General features: G+C 38.9%; 3 protein-coding genes, 1 long non-coding RNA gene and 4 other non-coding genes across 8 annotated transcripts; 6 read left to right on the forward strand and 2 right to left on the reverse strand.

Annotated features, from left to right (window-relative positions):
- Positions 1-277: 277 nt before the first annotated feature.
- On the forward strand, positions 278-6,707 carry LOC100250157 (agamous-like MADS-box protein AGL65). The gene is made up of 13 exons (XM_002281925.5): positions 278-662; positions 1,125-1,295; positions 1,429-1,614; positions 2,210-2,269; positions 2,371-2,389; positions 2,522-2,586; positions 2,671-2,686; positions 2,784-2,845; positions 3,920-4,016; positions 4,377-4,424; positions 4,542-4,669; positions 4,909-5,335; positions 6,309-6,707. Exons 3-13 carry the CDS (start codon positions 1,430-1,432, stop codon positions 6,327-6,329), a joined length of 1,128 nt encoding a protein of 375 aa, XP_002281961.2. The 5' UTR covers positions 278-662; positions 1,125-1,295; position 1,429; the 3' UTR covers positions 6,330-6,707.
- Positions 6,708-6,711: 4 nt separating this feature from the next.
- Positions 6,712-8,012, reverse strand: LOC100232934 (chlorophyll a-b binding protein 4, chloroplastic). Its single transcript, XM_002284820.4, has 3 exons — positions 7,719-8,012; positions 7,143-7,558; positions 6,712-7,050 (listed from the first exon to the last, which is right to left on the reverse strand). Exons 1-3 carry the CDS (start codon positions 7,922-7,924, stop codon positions 6,914-6,916), a joined length of 759 nt encoding a protein of 252 aa, XP_002284856.1. The 5' UTR covers positions 7,925-8,012; the 3' UTR covers positions 6,712-6,913.
- An 840-nt stretch (positions 8,013-8,852) lies between these two features.
- Positions 8,853-10,434, reverse strand: LOC100258655 (expansin-A1). The gene is made up of 4 exons (XM_002284822.4): positions 10,310-10,434; positions 10,086-10,216; positions 9,668-9,980; positions 8,853-9,536 (listed from the first exon to the last, which is right to left on the reverse strand). Exons 2-4 carry the CDS (start codon positions 10,210-10,212, stop codon positions 9,230-9,232), a joined length of 747 nt encoding a protein of 248 aa, XP_002284858.1. The 5' UTR covers positions 10,213-10,216; positions 10,310-10,434; the 3' UTR covers positions 8,853-9,229.
- A 6,358-nt stretch (positions 10,435-16,792) lies between these two features.
- Positions 16,793-18,731, forward strand: LOC132252808 (uncharacterized). The gene is made up of 2 exons (XR_009464584.1): positions 16,793-17,217; positions 17,851-18,731. It is a non-coding gene; the product is annotated as an uncharacterized LOC132252808 (long non-coding RNA).
- LOC132253030 (small nucleolar RNA Z267) lies at positions 17,411-17,483 on the forward strand. Its single transcript, XR_009464810.1, has one exon. It is a non-coding gene; the product is annotated as a small nucleolar RNA Z267 (small nucleolar RNA).
- Positions 17,676-17,760, forward strand: LOC132253032 (small nucleolar RNA R44/J54/Z268 family). Its single transcript, XR_009464812.1, has one exon. It is a non-coding gene; the product is annotated as a small nucleolar RNA R44/J54/Z268 family (small nucleolar RNA).
- On the forward strand, positions 17,931-18,032 carry MIR3630 (microRNA MIR3630). Its single transcript, NR_127879.1, has one exon. It is a non-coding gene; the product is annotated as a microRNA MIR3630 (primary transcript).
- LOC132253037 (small nucleolar RNA snoR122) lies at positions 18,304-18,380 on the forward strand. The gene has a single exon (XR_009464817.1). It is a non-coding gene; the product is annotated as a small nucleolar RNA snoR122 (small nucleolar RNA).
- Positions 18,732-27,014: the final 8,283 nt, after the last annotated feature.

Below are 27,014 nucleotides of genomic sequence, written 5' to 3' on the forward strand. Positions count from 1 at the left end.
TTATTGATTATTTATACGGATGTTTTAAAAAGAGAATGTTATTTTTATAAGAAAATAATGAAGATATTTTTATTAAAAAAAGGCTCGAAAAAAATAAAAGACTAAATTTATAAATTGAGAGTAAAAAGATTTTTCTTGAATTCTTTATACCTACAATTTCACAATTAATTTAAATATAATATTTGGAACTTGTTTTTTTAACTAATAAATAATTTTAAGAAATTGGTATTTTATTGAATAGGCTGATGTATCATAAGATCATATTTTACAATTATTACTGAAGAAATATATAAAAGAAAGAAGGCATAATAAAAAGCTAAAGTTCCAGTAGTGCCCCTGAGCCGAAGACCAAGGGACGGGGATCGGAAGAGCAGTGTGAGTGTGAATTGGGGTAGGGTGAGGAGGAATGGATCATCAGAATCATGATTCATGGTTGATCGCCTAGAGAGAAGGAGGTTTCTTGGTGGAGGACCTCTCTACAATCCTCAGCCCAAGGTTCCTACCTCATTCACAAAGCCCACCGTCCATTTCCCCTTTCTCTCTCTTGGAAACTTCGTATTTTGTTTTGTATTGTTGGTGGTTGATTTGGGAATTTTTGCGACACATCCCGATTCTCCAGCTCCTTTTAGCCTCCGAAATTACAGCTTGGCCCGTCGTCCTATGTACGCTTTCTGTTTCTCCCTCCATCTCTACCATTTCTCGCCTTTCTTTTTTTAATCTCCTTTTCTTTTTCCATTGTCTGCGAGTATGTTCTTTTTTCTATGAATTGGTCGTAATTATCCCGGTGATTTTTTATGCTTTGCATTGTGTTTTTCTAACTCTTTGATCATTTCCTTTTCTGGGTATGCTTTACATTTTCTTTTTCTCAAGATTCTGTTCTGAATGTTCCGCTGTGTCTTGTTTCCTCGCAAAAGAATTAGGGTTTGAGTTTCAAAAAAGGGTTGATTTCTTCAAGTCGGTTTTTTTATTTATTATTATTATTATAATTTTGCTTATTTATAAACTGGGTGCGTTCTCCTTCTGGGTTTTATCAAATTCAGTGGGGTTTTGGGAATTTCAGTTATGCTCGGCGGGATGGTTGTTTTCATGACGAATTGTATTCTGTTGTTGTGGTATTGTGACAGAATTGTATCGTCCATAAGCTGCAGCGAAGTTACCAATTTCCGATTTCCCGAGGTTTTGTCGCTCCATTCACATTTTTGTGGGCGAGATTTTTTGTCTTGCAACATGGTTTCAATGTGGAGATGCCTGGAATGAGTGCTTCAATTGCAGAACTTTATTTTTTCAAAATTGAAGTAAGTTGTGGTTGAAACTAAGACATGCCTTTTTAGGTGTTTAAAGCTAAATTCAGTTCCTGTGGCTGGATGGGAAATTTGATGGAATAGTGGGGACATATGAAGTTAAAGGGTTTTGTTTATTGATTTTCAGGATGGGAAGGGTAAAGCTAAAGATAAAGAGATTAGAGAGCACTAGCAATCGCCAAGTGACCTATTCAAAACGTAGGAATGGGATCTTGAAGAAAGCTAGGGAATTATCGATATTATGTGACATTGAAATCATCCTTCTTATGTTTTCTCCAACTGGACGGCCTACATTGTTCCATGGTGCCCGAAGGTATTAATAATTTCCACTTATTAAACCTTTTGTAATCCACATGAAGCATCATATTGATTAGCTTAGGTTGGGTTCTCAAATGTGAAGAACCTGATCTTTGTATAAAAATTATACAGAAAACAACTTAATTGTATCATATCTAATGCCAAATTCTTGAAAATGACCATAGTTTCGTCTAGAGATGAACTTTAGCAATGTTTCATTATCAAGAGGAAAACACGTAGCTGTACTGTCTAGAGCTTTAAATTGTAATAGCTGTAATGTCTAGAGCTGTAAATTGTAATATGTGACATGTTAGTGGATACTAGTTCTCAAATTCCCTGTGCATTGTTCTAGGTTCCAATGTCCAAATATGTGAACTTTCACCTTCAATTGCTTCTTTATTTTCAGCTTTTCAAATATAGTTGAAATTAATTTTCCTATGACAGGAAAAATAAAAACACATGACATTGAATTCCAAGCTGTATGAACTGTAGAGAGATAAGTAATTAATTTATCTAGACTGAGTAAAGAACCCTAAAATTTAAAAAATGCAAGTATAAAATGGTGCATTTTATTGTTGTTTTTAATATATTGTATTGTTCTGCTTCTTCAGCGATATAGAAGAGGTTATTGCAAAGTTCGCTCAATTAACACCACAGGAAAGGGCAAAAAGGTATGGTGAAACTCATATTGCTATGGGATTCTTTTCATTTGCTAGTTTTTGTTAAATTGGGACAGAATCACAGGTAATGAATTTTTATTTGATTGGAACAGGAAATTGGAGAGCCTTGAAGTATGTTCGTCTCACAATCTATCATTTCAAATAAGATTTTTGTTTATTTTGTTTTTCATGCATCAGGTAAAGATTGAACCATCATCATTCAATAATTTTACCAATTTTTTGGCATTCTATTTGAAAATATAGGCACTGAAGAAGACCTTTAAAAAGTTGGACCATGATGTAAATCTACAAGACTTTTTGGGTGCAAGGTATGAGATTATTTCATTTTGTTCAATTCTTTTTGAGCAAATCCTTAAAAAAGATCTGAATTGCCCTTTTTCTTTTTCTTGCAGCACTCAGACAATTGAGGTGCGCTTCCATGCCAGCATTGCCAATGCCCCTAATAATTTAAGACAAGTTACTGTTTGAGTTAATAATACGTTATTTGGTAAATTTCTATGAACAGGAATTGACTAATCAAGCCAGGCTATTGCAAGCTCAACTGACAGAAGTGCATAAGAGACTGAGGTGCATTCTTTGGGCTTATGATTGCTATTGGGTTCTTTTGGTAATTTGGGTCATAACAGTAGCCTGCAATGGCTCTGCAATGAAGTTCACTGCATCATGTTATGTAATTAGGGCACATATTTTTTATGTTGTGCTTTTTGAGCTACACATAGTAAGGTTACAGCCATGAAGTCTTTAAACAATTTTTTAGTTTGTTTCCTTCTTATTTGGGTCTTGCCTATTTGTGGCTAGACACTGCATCTAAAGGATCATGATTCATTGTCAGTTAGACTGAAGTTATCTTAAAATCCTTATTATTAGTTTTGTAAGATTAAGCTACTATAGTTTACAAAAGATAGAATCAGGAAAAAATTAGCCTTTTCTTAGGTGTTAGAATTACTCACTCTCATTCATTATTGTCTTGTTGATGTCCCCATATATTGTTATGTCCATCTTTAGAATCTACTCAATTCTGTTTCTGTGATTGAGGAGATTTGAGTTGACATTCTTTGATTGGGTTCAGCTGAGTAAACATGAAACCTTCTGATTAAGTGGTGAACTGTTAGGTTGGGCGTTTAGACTTTGGTAGTGTAAACCTTAAAAACAAATTCTTGGCTGCTGAATGAAGGTTTTTGAGAGAACAATGTTTGTTATGGTACTCTGTAGTGAAAAAGAAAAAGCTAGTATGTTTTTGTAGGAGATGATTGGGATGTGAAGGACCTTATGCCCTTCCTTGCATACTGCTTTGGTAGTGTACCATTACTCTTTGTTCTATTTTTAGACTTAGTGTTTTGTTTCCAAGTTCTGAAGGACCTTATGCCCTTCCTTACATAATGCTTTAATAAAAGTTCTGAAGGACCTTATGCCCTTCCTTACATAATGCTTTAATAAAAGAATATTTCTTGTTAGAAAAATGACCCTAAATTTTTGTGCTTCAATTTCTAACATAGCTGTCTTTTGTATGGGTTTATATTCTCTTTTTACCTAGTTGTACCGTTATCTTCCTTTTTATATCTGATATGGTAAATGCATTAGTAAGAACTTCGCATGTTGATTGCCATTGTACATTGATTTCACTCTTCTGACTTCCCTCAGCTATTGGAGCAATCCAGATAAGGTTGATAGTACAGAACATCTTAGGCAGATGGAAGACTCGCTTAGGGAATCGCTTAACCGAATCCGTGTACACAAGGTATGATATTTATTCATATAATCTGAGTGATACGACAGAAAGTTTGCCAGTTTCATTTGTAATTGATGGCATATGCTTTTTTTCTCTGTAATTTACTTTTTTTCCAACTTGTATATATGGTTAGTATTGGAAGTTTTAAGATGAAGAAACATAGATAATACTTGTACTTCATTACTTAATTGTGTTTTAGTAAATATTAGTGGTCATAGATTTGTATGGCCACAGCTAAACATTGCTGCACAGACACATGCTAAGTGCTGTTAAAACTTCTAATTGATCTTTGTGCCCCAAAAGATCTTTTCAAATAACAAACTAAGAAATAATATCAATATACTAACACTAGTAACTTGCCCTTGGCAGGAAAATTTTGGAAAGCACCAACTTATGTCTCTAGAATGCGCTAGCCAGGTAACAAATTGTGCATCTCTCTCTCTCTCTCTCTCTCTCTCTCTCTCTCTCTCTGACACACATGCACACACACATACACATTGGGGTGTGTTTTAATCTACAAATTTTGCTTCACAGTTCCAGAATGGTATGCATTTACCTTTGATAATGGATGGTGTGCAAGAAGCCCAACCCCTTTCATGGCTTCCTAATAATGAGAATCAACATTTGATATTACCTGAGGAGCCAAGTTATTTACCTCAGAGGTGAGTGGATTTATTTAGCTTTAGTCCTGTATCCTAAACTTTGTCTTGCTTTAATGCATCACTGCTTATGCAAATATCGCGGAAATGATTCACTGTTTCCTCAAATATTTATTGCTGACATGTTAATTCATAATTGTGGTTCCAAGGTCCAGGACAATAATCAACTTAGTCATGTCTATTTTGATATTTCCTCCAACTTGCAAAAAGATGACATTTGATGACTGTTCTTTTATCTACAGGGATATGGAGTGCTCAGCTGATGCCTCCATTCCTGGCTATTCTGGTTACTATAGCACTGGCAAACAAACAGAGATTGGTAATTCAGGGCAGGTTGATGAACAGGGGCAGGAAGGTTCTGCCTTGAACCAGTTAAGTGGGAATTCAAATTTGAGACTGCAGCTCAGTGAGCAATATTTATACTCCCCATTTGGTAATCTGAATTTACCTGACGAGAAGAAATTGAAGCCTGAAATGGAGATGAACTTACAAGGAAATCCTGTGGATTATCAAGTAAATGGCAATTTTGAAATCCCTGCACCTATATATGACAACAGACAGCATACTTGGGTTTCTGCTTCTGGGCCTTGTTCCATTGCCATGTTTGATGAGAACTCATTCTCCCAGGGGAACGTTCCTCCCATTGTGCATTCTGCTTTTCCTGACTCAGTAAGATTTCAAGATAATTGGTTGGTTTGTATTTTTTTGTGTTCTTTTACTCCATATGATGAACTGATTCAACTTTTCCATAATGCAGCATTAAGATTTCCCAATAATAGAAGAGATACTATTCTTCACTTTCCATCTGCCTCATGCATTGGCTTCTCTTTCAATATAGTGACCTTTCTAGCAACCATGATGATATTGCATTTCTTTTTTATGATTATGGTTGTCACTTTTCTTCTTGATGATCATGGTAGCCAGTGATTAAAATTTTGAACTATTTAGTTGCTTGCCTATTTTAACCATCACAACTATGTGTCAATATTTGCATATGCTGCTATCATACCTGATTGAGGCATAGGCAGCTTGTCCATATTTTATTCAATATTCATGTGATCATGCTCAATTCTGTAGATGGTCCTTGTTTTATCTTAAGGTCAAAGTGAGAGGTGAATTTTTGAACCACTTACTAGTCAGAATGAGCTACATGAATCAACTTGGATGACCTTTTACTCATGAAAATTCTAAGCCTCTTTTATTGTTGAAGTCTGGAGAAGGGGGGGTTTGGGGTTATGGATTAAGAAACACTGTATTCTGTTATGAATTGAGCCATACTCCAGCTGGGATTTTTCCAGTTGGTGTTGGTTGAAATTTTGGGTATGGTTCTCTTGTTTACAATGATTTGCATATTCTCCTAAACCAAAAAACATAAAGGCCTATGGTCTGTAGCTTTCATGTACATTATGGGGAAATCAGGCTTCATGTTGTAATATGGTGGAAGAGTTTACATCTTGCTGTGTGATATATTTTCAAATATGCAAGTTATTGTCAATGGTCATGCATGATCTGATCAAGAACAACCCAATAGCCCAATTTATTCATCTGATTTATGTATCTACTTCCTTCACTGAATTCTGATTATCAGTGCCAGTTTCCTGAGTCTGCATTTCTGTTTTTTGATCTTATTATTTTCTCGCAGCAACAAAACTCACTCTCATGAGTCACATCTCTGTTCAACTAGTGACAGAGGATGGGAGCTGAATGAGGCGTCAATTGACAGCTTAGTATAAAACTTAAATCAGATTGCTGTTGTTGATGCTGAAATAACAGTCAGCACTTAGCTGATGAATTTTGGGATACACACAGAGCACTCTGGGAGAGGCGCTTCCACCCCCTTGGTGATATTGGCTACCAAATATGTTGGTCATATGGTATAATACATGTACAACTACAGGTTCATTGTGTAATTACATTTTCTTTTTCTTGAAGTCACTTGTAATATTGAGGTGTCCCCCCTTCACTAATTTTTTTAGCAACCCGAGTTGTAAATTGGTCTTTTATAGAAAATGAAAGCAAAGCCCACATCTATTAGTTTAAATGAATGCCTCAGAACACTGTTGATTTCCATTCGATGATGATAGTGGAAGTAACATAAATGATTAAAAACGGTAATGCCATTTTAGTTCCCCTGTACATTGAAGGTTTCTTTGTTCCATATTGAAGCTCGACTCTCACTGAAAAACCTTTCAAACTCATGGTTACAAAGAGGAATAGAACAGGTTCTTCATCTCAACTGGAATGGATTTAGAAGCCCCTCAGTGTTTGGATGATGGTGTTGTGCCATGGGTCTGAGATGTGCTGCAAGAGGTTGTCAAATGGCCCTTTTCCAGTCACGTTGTGTTGAACAATAAACCCCAGGAATGCCAACATTGCTAATCTCCCTGAGAAATGGATATTCACTCAAGATTAGCACAATTCTATAAAACAAAGTAATAGTTCTGAGCAGGGTTGTTAGAGCAATTTTTCTTTTTACCGTTAGCAAGTTCCTTTTCCTTGGCCTCCTCAGTTGGTGCAAAGTTCAGGGGGTTGAAAATACCACCGGGGTAACCCACCTCATTGGGAGGTAAGCTGTAGTTCTTGAAAATGGGGTCCTGGTTCACACTTCCTGGGTTCTTGATGTCCTGCCACCTTCTGATCTCGACGTAGTGGAACAAGATGAACTCGATCACAAAGAGGGTAGAAGATGATGCGAAGTACTCCGCTTTCCCTGCATCATACCACTGGGGGGCATTGATGATCCCTATCTTTGTAAAAACTTCCGGCAGCAGCATTCCGGCAACCCCTAACATCGCCCATCTACTGTTCACAAGCTCAGCCTGCACGTACCATTTCAAGTTCTCGGGGTCCTCCGCAAGCCCCAGAGGATCAAAACCATTGTCACCAGGAAGACTGCACCCAACCAACAAACATTTGTTTCAGTTGAACTGGTCACAACACCAGGATTCATCAAAGTTTCACACAAATAATGCTTGGTCACTTTGTCAAAAGTTCGGAGTTGCGACTTAAGCAGATAATAGAGATTATAGATTGAGTTGGGTGGCAAATTTACCTTCCATCGAGGTAAGATGGGGAAGACAGGCCGGGCAACCACTCCCCTTTCTTGGCCTCCACCTTGAAGGACCTGTATGACGAAGAGGTCATGGGTTTTACAGATACTTCTCGACCCAGTTTACCGGAGGACCCAGTGAGGAACCTCGATTTGGAGGCGCATGGCCGGAAGACGGCGGCGGAAGCTTGGGTGGTGACAGTGGCCATATTTTCCGACCTGAATTCCGGGGGAGAGATGCGGGTTGTGACTTGTGAGGGATGTGGTTAGACTCTGAATAAATGTTTTGTGCATGCATTTGTATTTCATTTCAATGTAGGTTTTGTGGCTCATGTTGGTTTGGTGGATTTTTGGGAGTTGAACGGCTGAGATGTGTTTGCAGGGTTTGATCGGCCAATGGGAATAAGTAACCCTTATCCCTTATCTGGATTCCATATCCACAAATCTATTTCTCTGTCCCCGTTGGTTCCAAAAGGATCCGTTGGGTCCATTTTATGCCACCTAGGAAGATTTTTTGAATCAGATGTTATCCCACGTGGAGTACTGGTTCTCCAATTACCCCGCTACATGTGGTTGGTCCAGATTACATCTTAGCACAAGATCTTAGAGGGCGAACCATGATCTGGGCTTGGCCTCGGCCTTGGGCTGGGCAGGCTGTTCCAAACCCATTTGTTTGAGAGCTCAGCTGGCCCAAAGAAAAGATGGGAGTATTGAGTTTCAGTATGTTAGGACACAGAGCCCAACTACAAATGGGTCAAGACAAGCCTACTTTTCTGTATTACCTAAAAGCCCTCTCATTGGTAATAAAAATAACATATGTTTGAAACCTTCTCTGATAAGATTAAAAATCAAAATTTTTTTTTTCTTCAGAATTTAAAACATTTGAGGCATGCAGGGCCGGCAGAAGCACAAAAATTCTGCAGGAGTTGTGTGGTTTTCTGACTTTCTCATGCATTCAAGTTTGGTTATAATAGGATGGGTCAAATTTTGGAATTTTGAATGTGATATTCTTGAACATGTTTAAGTATATGGAGCTTTTTAAATTGCTATAATTCATAGAAATGTTGCTTCTCTGATTCAACCATGAAAAGGGAGAAATTGGAACTCACAATAATATTGCCCAACACAAAACAGAACTGAAAGGACAAACTCATCCATCATTCAGCAGACTTATTATTGATTAAAGCAAGGCTTCGTGTGAAGGAAAATACAAAACTTTTCTATTAGGAAACTAGAAAGAACGAAGGGGAAATATATGCGATATCTCATTATATAAACTTACTAAGAACTATAGTGGCGGGTGGTAACTGCCCCACCACTGCCCATGTCCGGACTCTCCCTTTTAAAACAAGGGAGACCAGAATCTACACTAAACTAACAGAGCCATTTTCTAAATTAAGCCCCTTTTCACTACTGCAATTGACCCGAACCAAACTTGACTGCTGACCCCTTCGTATCTTTGTCTTGTACTCTTCTTCTACATTTAGGATACACCATTAAGCAAGTTTGGGGCTCTAGGTGAACTGTGACCCACTAAAGGTCTGGCCAAAGGACCAGCCAGCAGGGACAACATTGTTTGAGACAGCGGTTCGCCCATCGCTTAAGGTCACCTTGAAGGAGAGGCTCTGTCCGTTGAGGTAGGAGTTGCTTTGCCAGTTCTGACCCCAGTTCCTAGACATGGGTTGCCAACCTGTTTTTGACCCTTTGATGGAAACACTGTGGACATCACCAGCACCTCCAACGTTGGATATCAGTACTAAGTTGAAGTAAGAATGGCCATTCATGGTGAACCTGATGCCTCCTTTCTTGATGCAGGGTACCCTACGGAAAAACAGGGGAAACAGAGAATTAATGCGGTAACAAACTGAGTAAAGACAAAACAAAGAGACCCATCTAGGCCACAGCACAAACAAACAAAAAAGGAAAAAGGAAAAAAAATTCCTACTGCATACCTTCTGTAGGAGACTGGAACAATCCCAGCTCTGTACTCTGCAATCCTTTCAAAGACAGGCTGAGAGAGGTCAAAATGTTGTTGGGGAGGGTTGCACCACCCTCCTGCATTGTTTGGGAGGGCATTGTTTGGAGGGCAGAAGTTGGTGGCTGTGACCGTAATAGAGCCAGAACGACACCACCTTGGGTCATTCGCACACCTAATCTCGAAACAAGCACCACAGCTCAACCCACTGTTGAATAAGGCTGTGCTCAAAGCTGCAGTGTTGGTCCCATATCCCTGGCTGTATAAGTTTCCATAACCACAAGCCCCACCTGCATATAAGGGCAACAAATTAGTTATATAGAAAGGTGACTTGGGCACAGAAACATGGGATAGAACCAGACAGGACGCATATGAAGTTGTTTTAATCAACTTACCCATTGTTCCAGAGGCATCACCCCCTCCATAGAAAGTGGCATGAGCATCAGTCCAACCACCTGCATCCCCTTGAACAGATGAGAGCAGAGAGAATAACCCCACAAGCAGAAACCCAAGAAGAGACATTTTCCTGCATAGAGAAGTGAGTTTTCAGTACAATTATTGTAACTCTCCCCAGCTTCAACAACTTGGAGAAGAGAAAAATAGCTTCATATAGACCAACCTTGAGAGAGAGAAAGAGAGAAAGTGTGAAGAGGAGGATTTGTGGGGAAATGGGCAGGGTGTGGAGGGGTTTATATAGATGGTTGGAAGGGGCGCAAATAGTGTTTCCTTGGACAAAGTCACACGACCAACTGACACTTTCTTTAGGTGTAGGGACCTCAAACCGCCATGGTGCAAGTGGGTTTTTTGTAATTCAAAACAAGCCACTTTTTCTTCAAACTACGTGGTTTTGAGTGTCTTTGTGTTGGAAATTATGAAGATTCATTCAACTTGCGTTGTACTGTCACAGGTCCTGTAGTGGTTTCTGCAGTAAAACTGTCATGCCCACAAGAAGCCACCCACCATTTTATGCTACTATCTACCTATTTACTCCCTTTGCCACTTTCTGTTATCATTATCATTTTGGCATCTTCTTAGTTCTTACTACACTTCCTTGTAATTAAATTTTGACAATATATATTTGAAAAGCATATAACATAGGATAGGACCTGCATTCTATCAAATACAAATACCAGAGAATCAACTGCCCAAGCCAACTGTCTGGCTAAAATGCAACTTCACATAGTACACCACTCCTTTTTGATAAAGGGTTATACCACAAGTTTTTCTTTTAAATGACTTTATGGTAATGGCAATGCCCTTTGTTATAGATCGAGTGGTAGATCTGTAGATGCTTTGATACCCAAGATCACCGACCACATCTGCTTGGGTTCAAAAGCCTATCCCAAGTTCCAACCAACCAATTCTTGAATTTCTGTTTTGATTTCTTGGTGATTGTAACATTGAGGTGTAGTAAATTTTGAGGTGTATACATGGCACCTTTTTCCTTTTATTGCCGACTCAGTATCATGCCAAGAGCCGAACATTAGGACTTGGAAAGAATGTGAAAAGGCGAATGAATTAAATAGTGATTTGACTGAATTATCAAGTTGGGCAAAATCTCAGAGGCTGAAGAGCCTTTCCATCCCCCTCATTCAATGTTATCCGTTTGGTAGAGAGAAGCACGTGGGTGATGTAGGTGATGACTGATACTGATGAGAAGTAGGCTGCCGCTACTGTTACATTGGACCAACCCCCAAGAGCATGAGCCATCACCACCACCGCCACTTCATCCATGTTTCACTTCTCCTAATCCAAAAGGCTGCTAAAACTACTGCATCCTCTCTGCCAAATTCTCAATATTAAATTCAATGTAGGAGTATGGAATGACCGATAATCATGATTGTTCTCCACCCATACTCCGTTCCTTCTCTTTGGTGGTTTCTTAATAATACTTTTCCACTTGCTTTCTTGCTTTGTTTGTTTGTTATTTTTAATCCCCTGTCACAACATTTACGATATGTTTGATGGCATTCCTCTTTATCATAAGGTCTGTAAAGCATTCTATTTTATTTTTTTATTTTCCTTGAATTGACATTTCTGAAGTGAATACGGGGAAGTAGCAGAAATTGGGGGGTGGAGTGGTGCCATGCATGTTCCTTGTGAAAGCAACTTGAAACAGGATCAGGGTCTCCCACGCGGGAGATGACCCTAAATTGGCTTCTTCTTCGTTCACTATTCAAAAGTCTTTTGGCTTCTCTCTTGAAATTTTCTTTTCCCTTATAATTCATTTCCTTCATGTCTGAAAGACCAAACTCTGGAAACAACCATGATAAGACACAAAATAGACGGAATAAAATTGTTGATGACAGTTTCCTTTTTTCTCTACCTTATGAGTTATTTTCGTTCATCATCCCTTCAAATTATCATTTGCTTTGGTATATTGATTATAGAGCCGTGTTTGTATTTCCCTAAAGATTAATTGCAAACAAAACCAGAATGAATTTTTCCTCCTTTCTAATTTCAGTTATTTTCCAAAACTTAATGTTTGTTTGACCAGATTCCCATTTGTTATTAATTTTTTCGGCTGTTCTGTTACATGCTGATTGTCAAGATCTATCTTTGTTTACACCAAATCTTTGGTACTTTGTCAACATTTCTCCCCTAATCACCGCCTGACAAAACCCTTCTAGTTTCTACGACAAATCAACCTGATTAGCCCTCAATCAAAGCAAGATTTCTGGAGAAAATTGTGGGTCTTAGCACCTTTTTCAATATCTAATTATATCACCACCCCATGCATGTACATTGTCGAGTGACTTTGCTCTCAAATTCAAAGTTTACTGCTGTGGGCCAACTCCCTTTTAACTACCAGGTGCCCATACCTATCCCACCAAAAAGACAATTCTACACCCATAAATGACCCATTAATTCCACTGTTTAGCTGCTACACTAGAGGGCAGCATGGGCCAAAACCAATAACATTCAAAAAGCAGATTCAACTTTCAAGTTTCCTCTGTCCCTTACCTGCTAAATTTGAATTTAAAAGATTTGATCTACTAATGAGGGTGAGTCATCATTGAACACAGACAAAGTTCAACAGGTAGTTTGAAGGTGGAAATGATTGTGCAATGAAAGTTACTTCATCTGGGTATTAATAAATAAACTCCTTTAGGGTTGTGGAGTATGGAAGCATGCAGTAGTTTGTTAAAAAACTGAATGCATGCCCACGTTAAAGCTGCTAAAAGGGTCATTGATTCCCCACTTTTCATTGCTTAAGTTGGTGGCGTAAAGCTCTTAAGGTTCTCTGCATCATGGGTCATCATTTGCTTTAAGTTTTAAACTGATCCTCCAAAGTTTGATAAGGTTATCGCGTAGATAAATATATCCGAGAAGGTGACATGTGTCTCAAGGATTCAAAATATGAACGGCTACTACGCTTCTAATACATGTAAGCTCAATTGGATCCATCTGCCGGTACGTGACAAGCTGCAGACATGGTAACATGGGCTCGTGATTCTGACTCTTCTCTGACCCACATTACATCCGCTATTTTGGACCGGCTTTTATGCATGACTTCAATAAGGGGAAAATTTTCATGGAATATGGAAATCAAGTAGTCGTAATCCATCTCAAAAATTCCAAGGCCATGCGTGGGGTTCATACTTGAAGCTCCCTGTGGAATCCAGGTTTAACTCATCTGCCGGTGTGAAAGGATTTTCATTTCTTGACGATCAGAATGGTCCGAGAAAACGAACAAAGATGATGACAAGGGGGTATGTACATACCCCGAGAAAAGGTGAAACAAAGCTCATGACAAGCCAAGTTCCATTTAAGTAAGCATTTTGAAACAGAGATAGGTATAAGGTATCAAGGGAATTGACTTTTGAGAAAGCTCTTGGCTTCCGCCGAAGTAAGGCGAGTTTTGGGAAAAAATTTCGTCTTAGCCTCTGTGGATTGCTAAAGCATCTAAAGATAGAAAAAAAAAAGGGTAAGCATGAAACTTTTGAATGAGTCATTCCTTCACCGTGAAGAGAAGAACTCCTAAAAGTTCAAGACATGGTGGTGACCGGTGAAAACCACCTCTCATATCTAGACCCATGTCACTTGAAAAGGATACAAATTAGACTACTTTACTATTTTCAAATGAGCTTTTTCAAATTATACTTCCTTTATATTTTTATGTAATTTTCTTTTTAAAAAATTTCAAAAAAAAAATAATTCTTACGTAACGCAACTCTTGTTTACGAAGATCGGTTTGTCAGATTAAACGAAGCTTTATTTAAGATAACTTCTTGCTTTTTACTTTAGCCGAAATTAAAACTAAGCTTAAAGTCGTGATTTTAAAAAAATAATATTGGTATTGTAAAAGTTTTACCGGATAAAAAAGTACTTCTTCCATAAATCAAAATAAAGCTTGCAAAAGAAATAACATTTTTAAAAATTTTATATTGAACTTTTTTTAAAATCATAAATTCTTTAAGTAAAATTAATTAAACATTTATAGATGCTTTTATTGATCTTAAACAAAGAATTTGGCTTTTCAAAAAGTTGAACCAAACAAGACTCATCCTTGTTCATTGGCTAATGGTTATTGGTCTTTGAAATGACCTTTAGACGGGCTTGTGTGGGTTTCTAACGAGGGCAAGCCTATTTTAGGCCCCATGGAGAATCAAGGTTCAGAGGACAAGCCCATGACAATATGGGCCACGCAACCGTGAGAGGCAAGATTGATAGATTGGAAAGAGAGGGCCCATGGCTTCCATCAAATTTTGTGGCCCATGAGGAGGGAATTAGCGGGCGCTCAAAGTGGTTAATAACTGGGCTTGAAACAGGCCAGGGCTTCGAGAATAGTGTGGCCCAAACCCAACTTCCCACATTCCCTTCAACTTAGTTATTTCAAATGAGATACAGTTCTAGTTTTATGATTTTATAGAAACTATAAATATTTTCCAATTGTATTTTTCATTTTAAGAATATTATACATATTTATCAATTCTAGTTTTATATTTTTACTAGTAATTATTGGTAAAAACCTAATAATTGTATAATAATAAGTGGAAAACTTTTTTTTGATGATTTTTCAAAGAGTTTCAATTGTTTTTCAATTTTTGTAGGTGAGATAGGAAAGATATTGGTTTTCAGGAAGAAAAATAGAACCTGGGTTTCTATATTTTTTTAAAATTAGAAATAAAAATGTAAAAAAATAAAAAAATAATTAAAAAAAAAATCAGTCAGTGATTAAATCAAGATTTAATAATGGGACCTAGTTTTTGATAACTTTCAATTTTTGACTAACTTGAAACTGAAGTTGTTAAAGTCACAATTTTTATAAAAAAAATATTGATATGGTAAAATTTTTACTAATCATAAAAGAATTTATAATTTGAGGTAAAATAATTTTTTTTTTATCAAAAACAATATTTTTCTAATTTTCGTATTAAATCTTTTTTAAGTCATAATTTCAAATCATATTCCAAATAACCCTTCCTTAAACTTATATAAGAGCGGGAAACTTTTAGAACCTCTAGGAAACATCCACTAGTGGGGGAGTATGGAAGGTTCTAGAGGAGTGAAGGAATGTTCACATATCTCTACACTAAGATGAAAGGTATAAAAAAAATATAAGACTTTCTTGAGAGTTTTAAAGACATCATGTAAATACTTGTACATAAACTTGTATATAACATTTGTATATGATGTTTTAGAGAATTCTTAATTTGTAAAGAACCTTTATAGTTTCAAAGAGTTTTTAAAGTGTTTATAAATAGGTAAAAATCTCATTTTATTAATACACCAAGTAAGTGGGCTTTCAAAGCAATGTCAAACATCATTTATGCAACAAAAACTTCCTTTTCTTTTCGGTGTTGCCTACGTGTGACTTCTAAACTTTTAAGTCATGTGGATACCTAACTTAATTAGCTAAGTGGGTTGATAAAGCTAACTTAGCAATATCAAATGTCTTGAAGTTGTCTAAGTGTTAGGAGAAAGCTTAAGTAAGATTAGGGGAAGTCTAAGGTAGTGTTTGCTTTTTTTCTTAATTGTAAATAGAAATTTAATGTTTAATAGTATTAAGTATTAGATTGTTTATTTTTATTAAACATTAAAAGGTAAAGAAATTAACATATTACTTTTTCTATTTATAAAAAGTTAAATATTTTGATTTTTTTCTATTCAGTAAAAAATTTATAATAAATCATAAAAAAATAGAAAAATAAACGATCTAAAGTCTTAAAACAAATTATTTTAAGGTAAAAGTTAAAAAAAAAAACACGCTGGCTAATGTCATCAAACTTAACTAAACAAGTATAAAAAGTTTGATTAAATTTAAATAGAACTTTTGACTTTTCAAAGTCAAACCACATAGGGATAAGTCATCGTTCTTCGTTGGCTAATGTGTACTGCGTTCAAGTGGACCTTTAGACAGGCCATGGTGGGTTTCCCACAAAGGCAAGCCCGTTTTGTGGCCCCATGGGTTCTCAAGATTGGGATGACAAGCCCATAAAAATATGGGCAACGTAACTGTGAGAGCCCATGATTGGCTGGAAAGAGAGAGCCCATAGCTTCCATCAAACTTTGTGGGCTCTCAGCCCACAAGGAGTCAACTAGTGGGCACTGAAAGTGGTTAACAACTGGGCTTGCAACAGGTCAGACTTGGAGAATGGTCTGGCCCAAACCCAACTGCCTACATTCACTGAACTGTTGTTTTCGGATGAGATACAATTCTACTTTTATTATTTTATAGAAATTATTAATATTTTCTAATTTTATTTTTAATTTTAAGAATATTCAAATATTTATTAATTCTAATTTTATTTTATTTACTTTTAATTAAAAGTTAAAAAATCAATAATTGTATAATTATAAGTAAGATAACTTTTTCTTTTTTTTTTTTAATTTGTCAATGAGTTTTAATGGCTTTCCAATGTTTGTAGGTGAGATTGGAAAGTTGTTTGCTTCAAGAAAGAAGAATAGAACGTGGATTTCTACTTTAAAATTTATTGGCATTGCATATGGGCTTGATTTCTTTGATTAGTGGGCTTAAACAAATTGTTAAACAAAGCCCAAGCTAGACAGCCTTGAATAAGACAAGGGCATAATTGAAAAAGGCAAACAACATATGGAAATAATAATAATATTATATAGAAAACATAAGGGCAAAGGGGCAAATTATTTCCTTCTTTTTCAGATCAACGGTTCTGATCTCACAGCGCTCGGTGTGTTATCATGCGCCGCCTCAATGTTCCTGCCCTAGTTCTCTCAACGGTATATATCTTAGCAGCTGGCACTCCGATCCCCAGATCCAGGGTAGATTATTAGGCCGACCCAATTAGGGTTCCTTCATCGCTAGCGAAGGTTATCGATGGATTTCTTGAAAATGCTATTTGCTTTGTTCATCGAGTGCCATTGCTGATACCGGATTAGGGGTTTAGCCTTCTTGAAACGATGTGATCTTTTGAACTTAGGGTTTTCCCTACTTTCCCCCCCTGTTTTCTGGGCTTTTGAGTCGATTCAAGATTTGTTTTTGTTTTATCAGTATGGCCTTTCTGATATCCACTTAGGGTTTTAGCCTGCATCGATCGTAAAAAGGTGCGATTTTCTTAAACAAATTCTTAGTTTATATGCTGGGGATATTTCTTTTGTTTTTCTTGGCTTTTGTTTTGATTAAACTCCCCACGTTTGTTTGTGGGATAGACCCATTGTCTCTATTAGCTTGCTACAAGGTTTTTTCTTTCTTTTTTTGCTTGCTTGTTTTCTGTTTCTGATGTTTTGGAGAATCAAGCATGTGCCTGTGATGGTTTTAAATATACTTTGAGGGTTATACCTATGAAAAGAATTTTAATCTGAGGCGTACTCTTTTTCTTGTGTTTTCAATTTTCTTGGCTACCTTAGTTTGGTTTTCTTTCCTCTTCTATTTTCTATTCTCCCAAACGGTCCTTCATGCAAGCTTTTGTTTTGTTTTAAAGATTGGATTTGTAAGGTATCATGCACTGTTGGAGATGGTATCATATTTTAGAAAAATGGCTTTGATTACATAATGGTGAGAGCATGCAAGTGATGTTAAAGCAGACAGGGACATCTGCACTCTTTAGGAGATTGATGACTTGTTCTTGGGAATCTCTCTGATGCATTCCATATTTTTCTACAATGTCAAACAAATAATATGAGGCATTTCATATTTAGTCCTTTCTAATCTGATTATTTGAACCTATCTGATTGTAGGGTTGGGAAGGATGGTATGTTAATTTGATTCGTGTACAGTGAAATATTGGTTAGGTTGGTATTGGACTATCTGCTGGTATCAGTATGGTTGTGCAAGTGACGATATCAGACAGGGACATCAGCACCTCCAATGGAGAATGATGATTTGTCTTTGGGAATCTCTCTGATGCACAAGCATATTGCTTGATATACTTTCACTGTTAATATGAAAATTAGGTTAATTTTCACATTATTTTTCAAATAATGTTTCTTAGCCTCTGCATTTGTGTGCAATTTAGCATATGCAACATGGTAATTATTGATTTTCAAACTCATTTTTTCACATCAAAATGTACATTTGTGGGCTATTTTTAGTTTTGGAAGTTGTTTTTCACCCTTTTGGTGGCTTTGCTTGAGTGGGTTTTTCTTAATCTGTGAAGCATTTGATGAGCACCTAAAACAGATACCATGGTGTGCCAATGATGCATTTAAATGCACGTATTATCAGAGATCAAGAATGATGATACACCATTGTCACTACCTCTGAGGCATAACCATCTGTACTTGCAATCAGACCAAGACTTCTTTTATAAAAAAAATTTCCTTGTCTGCCTAAAAATCCTAGGCATTTTTTCTTCTGATTGATGATGCTTGCTGGTTTTCACTTGGGTGATTTGAGGTATGGATGATTTTGAAATTGTTAAAGGTTTCATGAGAATTATGCTGATTTTAATGTTGGATTTCAAGCAAAGTTTTGGGAAGAGGCCTGATGATTGTTAACATAAGAACGGAAATTTGAATGGTGCTCTTTGTAGTAGCCTGACCGTAAATTGGGCTCCAAAAGAATCATATGTAATAAACGGTTCTATATGGAATATGAAGGCTCAAATTTCTACTTTTCACTTGCTTGAAATCCATAGTGTTTGTGAATTGAATGCAGGAGGTTGCGCGATAGGGTGCAGGTGAGTTGGCCTAACCCAACTCAAGCCCAGCATGCTGTTTGGGCAGGTTGAGTTTAGGTTTAAGTTTTCTCAACTTGAGCTCAATATGGGTTGGGCCAAGGTTGAGACAATCTCGGTTAACTTGAATTCAATTTAATGTTTTGTATTATATTTATTATCTTATATAATAATATTTTTTTTTTTAGATTTAAAAAAAAAAATCAAATTATAATTAATATCATATGCTTTTTTTTCATTTTTATAAAGATATATAAGTTTATTTAATTTTTATATTGTTATCTTAAAGTTTTGTGGTATTTATTATTTTTAAATTTTGGTATAAAAGTCGATAGAAAAAAAAAAAAGTTATTGAAAAGCCACAATAGTTAGATTTTGAATCAATCTGAATATAGCCTTAGCAATCCGAGTTTAACTTGATCAATCTAAGCTTTTGCTCAATCTTGAATTTGGGTTGAGTTGGTTTAGAGGTTAGGTTGAGGTTGAGTTTGGTTGAATTTTTTTTAATTTGGGTTGGACTTGGTGTAGCCATTGATCTGCCCAGGGTGCACCTTCCCTCTCGGGATTGTATTTCCAGATACAAGAGGATGCCTTTGATTATAGGTAAATGACTTCAATAATGAAATGGATGAATATACGGGCGTCTTTTTTTATTCACATTCAACCCAAACAAAGGTCATATATTTAGTACGAATGTAAAGAAGATTGGGGAAGGCATCAACTGTGATTGAATGCATGGACTTGAAATATTCAACTGACAATGAATAAAGCTACTTGGATTATTTTAATTTGAATACAACATGTGGGGCTGAAATTGATACTATTCAATTCATTTACACAACCAATTATGACTCGGGCACAGTCAGTCATGACTCAGCCATGGCCATCACATGCATAATTTATGAAAATTATAATGAATTTAATATAAATTATTAGCACGAGTGTGTTTCATGTACACTGCTAGTAATGGGTCCAACCAAAGGAAATGGATTGAGTTGATGTTTCATGTATTCTTTTAGATTTGTTGCCAAAGACAGATGTCATGAGAAGGAGGATGAGTTTGCATCTCGGCTCTCACAAGCAACATTTTCATCTCTATGGGACTGGATTCGTGAGTCGACACCGCTATGGTACCGACGGAGAAGCCTATGGCTCACTTGCCCTCTAGTCTTTTTAGTCGGACTCGATCTGAGGCCCACTGGTGCCTGTTGAGGCCTCGCGTCCCTGGTGATCCACGTAGTTGCCAAGTGGATGAACGCACGATCTCAACCTATATAGATTCTTGATTCAATCGTAATACCTGCAAAAGGCGTTCGGACAGGGTGTCCGGACACACCCTCCAATGATTTTGTCAGCCATGGTTAGAGAGATGGAGATAAATCAGTTGGCTTTTTACTAGGTATAGCAAGTTTATCTTCCCCTTTGTGTGAAGGTTTGTATATATAGTTTCAAAAGCTTTGTTCCCCTTTTTAATGGTGGAGAGATATTTTGTGTTGTCATGATGACACTAGGTGGTGGCAAGGCCATTATCACCCTACAGGCGGCTGACAGAGATCGTGGTAGGTGATGCGGCTGTTAGAGATCGTGGTAGGTGATCGTGGGAAGTGACTTGTTGTCACTTCATCTTGTCCTTTCACTCTGCAGGTGGTGGAACGTGGGCCATGGCAGGCTGTTGTGATAACGTGCAAGACTTGCTTACATGATCTAGGCAAACGTATTCGGATGGCCTATGTTAGTCGTCCGGATGCATTTGTGGAAGTCGTCCGGATGTTATGTTTTATGAGTGTCATGTGCCTCTCCTTGAGGTAGTCCGGATAGAAGAAGCGCGTCACGTGCATTCTTAGGGAAATCCGGATGAGGATGATTCGGATGATAATGTGTGCCACGTGTCGTCATGAGGTGTGTGACACGTGTTCTCAGGAGGAGGGGTCCCTACAGTGCCTAGGTTGTAGTCAACCTAAAATATGGTTTCCATTTTTAATTATTGGAAGAAAAAGCCAAACAATCATCAATCCTTTTAAAACCCGCGGTTGTAATTGGCATTACACGTGTATCACACGAGATATGTAAAAAGTGCTTTTACATAAGATAAATCAAATCTAAAAAGGACTTTAACCAGCAGTCGGATGGATGATATGACTGCTATCAACTCTATTCAAAATTTAAAGACAGCAAGCACCCATCTTCCAAGTTCCAACTAAGAGAGATATGCCAGGCATCCCTTAAAATTACTTTTCTTCCTACCAAAGTTGGAGGCAGATCAAATCCTGATGCAATGAAGTAGCAAGTTTTGTGCGAGTTCAGCCTTGACGGAAAGAAAAGCTAGAAATAATGTTGGTCTAAGAAGGTTGGGGGAAAACCTCAGGGATTCGTTGAGAGCTTGATGCAAGAATTCCCCGAGTCAATGATGGGCAATCTCCATGAACATGGCTCTGTCTCACCGGAGAAAATACTAGTTCCCATTTAACTAAAATAACAATATTTTAGCCATAATCTTCTAAGCTAACAGCCCAAGTGGACTTAAAAATCACCGCGTAGTCATTCACTAATAAATCATGAAGTAGGTCAAAATGTGATAAAAGCAGGTAGAAGTTTTCAATCTTCTAACTAATAAGTTGATACGAGTATAAACATGATTGGCATGGTAATCCCTTTCGAGTTTATGTTGCTTCGGAGTTATGTTTGACTGTTTGTTGATCGGATCAAGAATTGTCGGCCCTCTGTACAAGGGGTGAGACAGAGTGCTCGAATTATATGATACACTGCCAGTAATGGGTCCAATGGAAATGGGTTGAGTTGATGTTTCGTATATTCTTTTAGATTTGTTGCCAAAGACAGATGTCATGAGTGCAGGATGAGTTTGCATCTCGGCTCTCACTAGACATTTTCATCTCTATGGGACTGGACTCCAATACCTCTTAATTATCGAGTCAGCACCACTATGATACCGACGGAAAGCCTATGTCTCCACCGTCCTCGAGTCTTTTCAGCCGGACCCGGTCTGAGGCCCACTGGTGCCTAGGTTGCATTCAACCTAAACATGTGTTTTTGCCTTTTAATTGGAAGGAAAAGCCAAACAATCATCACTCCTTTTAAAACCCGCGGTGGTTCTTGGTTAAGCCTCTTTCTCTATTGGGCTATTAAAAGCTAAATAGGAGCTAGTATCGCAACTATTTTCTACCGAGATTGCCCGTCATTGACCCAGGAATTCTTGCATCAAGCTCTCAGCGGATCCCTGAGGTTTCCCCCCAACCTTCATTGCATCAGGATTTGATCTGCCTCCAGGCTTGGTAGGAAGAAAAGTAAATTTAAGGGATGCTTGGCAGATCTCTCTTAGTTGGAAGTTGGGCGGCTGCTGTCTTTAAACTTTGAATAGAGTTGATAGCAGTCATATCATCCATCCCACTGCTGGTTCAAATCCTTTGTATATTTGTTATATCTTAATGTAAAGGCGCTTTTTACATATCTCGTGTGATACACGTGCAATGCCAATTAGATTCCCGTGACATTGTACCATATGGCTATTGTTATTTTCTGTGGACGATAAAATTATGCCTATTGTTTCATTGAAGCCAAAATGCAGGTAACTCGGTCCTACTCTTTTTGCATTTTATCCACTGGGAGTCCAAGTTACAAAACCAGGCAAATAATTGGGCTCCGTCATGATTGGGAAGTCTGGTCTGGATCTATTGTCTACATTATTTTGTTTCAATGGGGGCCCTTGCTGAATGGGGAACCCAGCCATCCACCTCAGTGCCACGCCATTTTACTCATCTGGCCTTTCTTTATTGGTCCAATTGGGGACCCATTTGTCTGCACAAATTGACCCTCATGTGGAGTGTGGTGTTCTATGGTTGGTTATCCACTCTATACTCTTAAAATAAAGAGTTCGTCCGCTGACTGACCAATCACTTCCCGCCACTTTATCAATTACTTCCAAAATTTCAGTTTCTTGTTTCTTTCTTATGGCTTCCCTAACGCAATGATCGTGTCTAATAATCGGCAAAACCCAAGGCTCCAAAATATGTATATTAAATAAATAAATTAACCTTATTTAGACAAATAAGGTCTAAATAAATATACACATGAACTGCTCTTCGGCAGATTCTTCTTCTAACCATGTGCCTTTGAAAAGGAAACTTGGACACGTCTGAGCTGTGAGCAAATCAATGGATTATTAAAGTTTTTGGATGAGGTGAGTCGACTCGTTCCAGCTGTCACTGACTCATCTTATCGTTTGAGAAGACTATTTTATTTTATCACAACAACACGATGAAAAGCAGCAAGCATTGGATTCATTAATTGATCAAAACTCCAACCACCACAATGATTCCCAGATCACTGACAAATCCCAACTCCAAAGTTCTCACGTTGTCATCTTAAAAATCCAAAATCTTTATCTATCCCAATCTCAGTGCATTTGGTAACTATTTTTAAAAATATATTTTTTTAAAATAAGAAATATATTTAATAAATCAAAAATTATTTTTTATTCTCAAAAATAAAAATCATCGTATTTTTTAGTTGTTTTATATTAGTTTAACTTATTTTTTAAAAGATATTCTAAGAAATAATTATATAAACATATAAAATAATAAAAATAAAAATTATTTTCAAAATATATTAAAAATATTTTTTTTTTAAAAGTTAAAAATATTTTAAGTTTTTAAACTAATGTTTATAAAACAAAAGTTATAAAATATTTTTTTTAAATTATTTTCAAAAATAATTATCTAATAAACCCTAAAACCCATGTGTCCCAAACCTCATGGAAATGAACAAAATAACGAGAAAAAAAAAAAAAAAAGTTATCCCCTCTTACCCTCTAAAAATTCCAAACCATTATTCAAATCTAAAATCCTAAACGTTGATCTTCGGTATGGCACCCAAGTGACAGTTGTTGAGGCCTTGCGTTCCAATGGTCCACGTAGCTGCCAAGTGGACGCACGCTTTCAACCAAGATTGAGTTCTGGTTCAGTCTTTCCTGCAAAAGATGTCCGGACAGGATGTCCGGATACACCCTCCGATGATTTTGTCAGCCATGGCTCGAGAAATTAAGCTATCAGGCTTTTTCAGGGATAGTCAGCTTACCTTCCTCCTTGTGTGAAGGACCTTTTATATAATGTCAGAAGCTCTGCCTCCCTCTTTAATGGTGGGAAGACTTTTTGGCTCGTTATGATGCCTCTAGGTGGTGGCAGGGCCATCATCACTCTACGGGTGGCTGTTAGAGATCGTGGGAAGCGACTTGCCATCATTCCTGTCCTTTCACTCTACAGGCGGCGGAACGTGGGCTGTGGCAGACTGTCGGAATGACGTAGCAAGGCTTGCTCACTTTAGTCAATGATCCAGACAACATATCCAGATAGGATATGCTATCGTCCGGATGTGATGTTCGCAAGTGCAGTGTGCTTCTCCCTGAGGGAGTCCGGATAGGGGAGCGCGCCACGTGTCCTCTTGGGGAAGTCCGGATGGAGTTGCTTCGGATAGCGATGCGCGCCACGTGTTATCAAGGGGAGGGGTCCCTACAATGCCCTCCTTTTAACCTGCCGATTTTGCCCGGGCAGAATGGGAGGGTTAAAAATGATTGTTTTTGAAACTGAGGTTACTTTTTGCGCTCATTGGGCCACGTGGTGCGCGGAGGTGAGAAAGAAGAAGAACATTTATGACGAGCCGCCGTCTCTGGGAATTCCCAGGCAGCGTGTCTTTTCAATAACGGTGCGGCTGAGCATTTGGGATATCGAAGGGCTATCTCTCTATAAATAGCAGACCGAGCCTCCTACTCCTGCTTTTTTTCTTTCTGCATTTTCTACTGGTAGTGCTTTTTCTTCGGCCTCCTGAGTATTTTGGTCTGCAAGTGAGGTTCTAAGGCTTCTGTCAACAATACTCGTGCTGTGATGGCGACTGCATCGCGGACTTCATCTCCATTTTGCCAGTTTACGCTCGGTACGTTCTCAATTCCTGCCTTCTTCTCATTGTGTTTGTTTTGCGGTTGTTTCTGGCTTGTTTGGGCAAGTTACTTGCGACTGGGGGTCGGTATTGGTTTTTAGGGCTTTTTCAGGGGATTCTGGTTTTGTTTCTGCTGTGTTAGGGTTCCTGTTGCCCCCTGCACCTTTTGTGGGTTGCCGATTCTTCTTTGGGGTAGAGCCAAGGGTTGGGATGGGGATGCTGGTGATGTTAGGTTTTCTGGGCGTTTTTGCCGTTAGGGTTGTAGGGTCGGGTCCTTATTTTTTACTGTTGACATCCTGCCATGCAGGTTCCGTTTCAGCCCCACTCTAAAAAATGTCTGCGAAAAAGGACGCTGCTTCGTCTAGCGCGGCCGGGCAGAGCGACAAAGATGCATCCGAAGAGGTACATGCTGAAAAATCCGTGGACAAGCTGAACGTGAGGGAGTTCTATGAACGCTTCTGCATCCCGAATGGCTTGTCCGTTCAGCTTGTGGACGGAAAGGCCGTGTCCACTGAGAAATCTGCGGACAACGCTATCTACTTTACCAAGGAGCAATTCAATGCTGGGCTCCGGTTCCCCCTTCTATCGTTGTTCAAAGAATTTCTTCACTTCACCCAGATCCCCCCGACCTACATCCATCCGAACATAGTTTGGGTGCTGATGGGGTGCACATTCTGAGTATGTTGTTCAACCTGGACCTTTCACTATTGGAGGTCCTTTTCATCTACTCCATCAAGAAGGGGAAAACTGACCTTTTCAGTCTGGCTACCCGCCTGCCTTCCCTCCAACTGGTGACTTATCTTCCGTATTCGACGAAGGGAGGAGCCAAGGGGCATGTATTAGTCCGGGGTGTCTGGGCTGGGTTACTAGAGCATCCGGAGAGACCGTTTTCCCCAAACCGTTCGCTGGTGCTTCCGGCTAAGGCAGCTTGTGGGATTTGTCTGGCGTTCGTCTGTTGTTCTTCTTATTTTGGGGTTATCAGATGACTAACGTCTTTAGTTGCTGATAATGCAGGTACGGACAAGAGGGGTCGCGTAGTCGAGTGGGTGGAAAAAGCGTCATTCGACCGATTGAACAAGCTATTTGAGATTACTGCAGTTGAGAGGCATCATCAGACACTGCTTACTGCGCGAAACTTGCTGGCCGTTGTCCGGGAGCCCCAGGCGTACGTCACCAATATTCTCCCTAGGAAGTTGCCAAAAAAGGTAGTGCCTGGGGAGCATTTCGTTCTCAAAGATCTTCCATTCTATAAGGAGGCACGCAAGGCAGACACCCAGGCACGCCGAGCATTTCTCAACAAATGGGAGGAAAGAAGGCAAGAGGGAACTTTGCGGAGGGCCCCTGGTGATAAACGCCCCGCGCCCTTTCCTCCCGCTGGCGCCCTAGCGGGAAAGAAGAAGAAGGTTCCCACAAAGGGAATAGTAATAAGATCTCCAGCTCCCTCCGGCTTGCCCTCTGTTTCAAGCGATTCCGTACGTATCCCTAGTCAAAACGGATCGGGGCCTTCAATGCCAGCGGCTGAACGAATGACTCTTCTGGTTGAGGAAGCAACCTCAGTGTATCAGCCCGACTCTCCCCACCCGGACGCGGATGTAACCGGGGCCTCTTGTCCTGACCCGTTACCTCCTACGGCTCCTCCGATGGAAGAAACGGGGGCTGAAAGGCAGGGTTTGCCCCATTGTGAGCCGAGTTCCCTTGCATTTGTACCAGTGAAAGGGCTGGCTGAGGGGAGGTCTCGTTCGGCCCGCAATTTAAAGTCCGGCATTATCGGGCGGCTTCAGGATCATCTTCTGGAAACCATCGAAGTCAGTTGTTCATCCGCCCAGCGGGAAAGAAGAAGAAGGTTCCCACAAAGGGAATAGTAATAAGATCTCCAGCTCCCTCCGGCTTGCCCTCTGTTTCAAGCGATTCCGTACGTATCCCTAGTCAAAACGGATCGGGGCCTTCAATGCCAGCGGCTGAATGACTGGCTCTTCTGGCTGAGGAAGCAACCTCAGTGTATCAGCCCGACTCTCCCCACCCGGACGCGGATGTAACCGGGGCCTCTTGTCCTGACCCGTTGCCTCCTACGACTCCTCCGATGGAAGAAACGGGGGCTGAAAGGCAGGGTTTGCCCCATTGTGAGCCGAGTTCCCTTGCATTTGTACCAGTGAAAGGGCTGGCTGAGGGGAGGTCTCGTTCGGCCCGCAATTTAAAGTCCGGCATTATCGGGCGGCTTCAGGATCATCTTCTGGAAACCATCGAAGTCAGTTGTTCATCCGCCCAGCGGGAAAGAAGAAG

The sequence above is a fragment of the Vitis vinifera genome, chromosome 17 (genome assembly GCF_030704535.1).
Source record: "Vitis vinifera cultivar Pinot Noir 40024 chromosome 17, ASM3070453v1".
Classification (NCBI taxonomy): domain Eukaryota; kingdom Viridiplantae; phylum Streptophyta; class Magnoliopsida; order Vitales; family Vitaceae; genus Vitis; species Vitis vinifera.

Bases quoted from the DNA above. Each gene is read 5' to 3' on its own strand.
- LOC100232934 (XM_002284820.4), bottom strand. From the start codon at position 7,924: ATGGCCACTGTCACCACCCAAGCTTCCGCCGCCGTCTTCCGGCCATGC. The intron at 7,559-7,718 runs GTAAATTTGCCA...GGTTGGGTGCAG, and splicing joins CCATCTTACCTCGATGGAAG to TCTTCCTGGTGACAATGGTT. The intron at 7,051-7,142 runs GTAAAAAGAAAA...TCCATTTCTCAG, and splicing joins GGAAAAGGAACTTGCTAACG to GGAGATTAGCAATGTTGGCA.
- LOC100250157 (XM_002281925.5), top strand. From the start codon at position 1,430: ATGGGAAGGGTAAAGCTAAAGATAAAGAGATTAGAGAGCACTAGCAAT. The intron at 2,846-3,919 runs GTGCATTCTTTG...GACTTCCCTCAG, and splicing joins GAAGTGCATAAGAGACTGAG to CTATTGGAGCAATCCAGATA. The intron at 4,425-4,541 runs GTAACAAATTGT...TTTGCTTCACAG, and splicing joins CTCTAGAATGCGCTAGCCAG to TTCCAGAATGGTATGCATTT.
- LOC100258655 (XM_002284822.4), bottom strand. From the start codon at position 10,212: ATGTCTCTTCTTGGGTTTCTGCTTGTGGGGTTATTCTCTCTGCTCTCA. The intron at 9,981-10,085 runs GTAAGTTGATTA...CCTTATATGCAG, and splicing joins TGATGCCTCTGGAACAATGG to GTGGGGCTTGTGGTTATGGA. The intron at 9,537-9,667 runs GTATGCAGTAGG...GTTTTTCCGTAG, and splicing joins GTTCCAGTCTCCTACAGAAG to GGTACCCTGCATCAAGAAAG.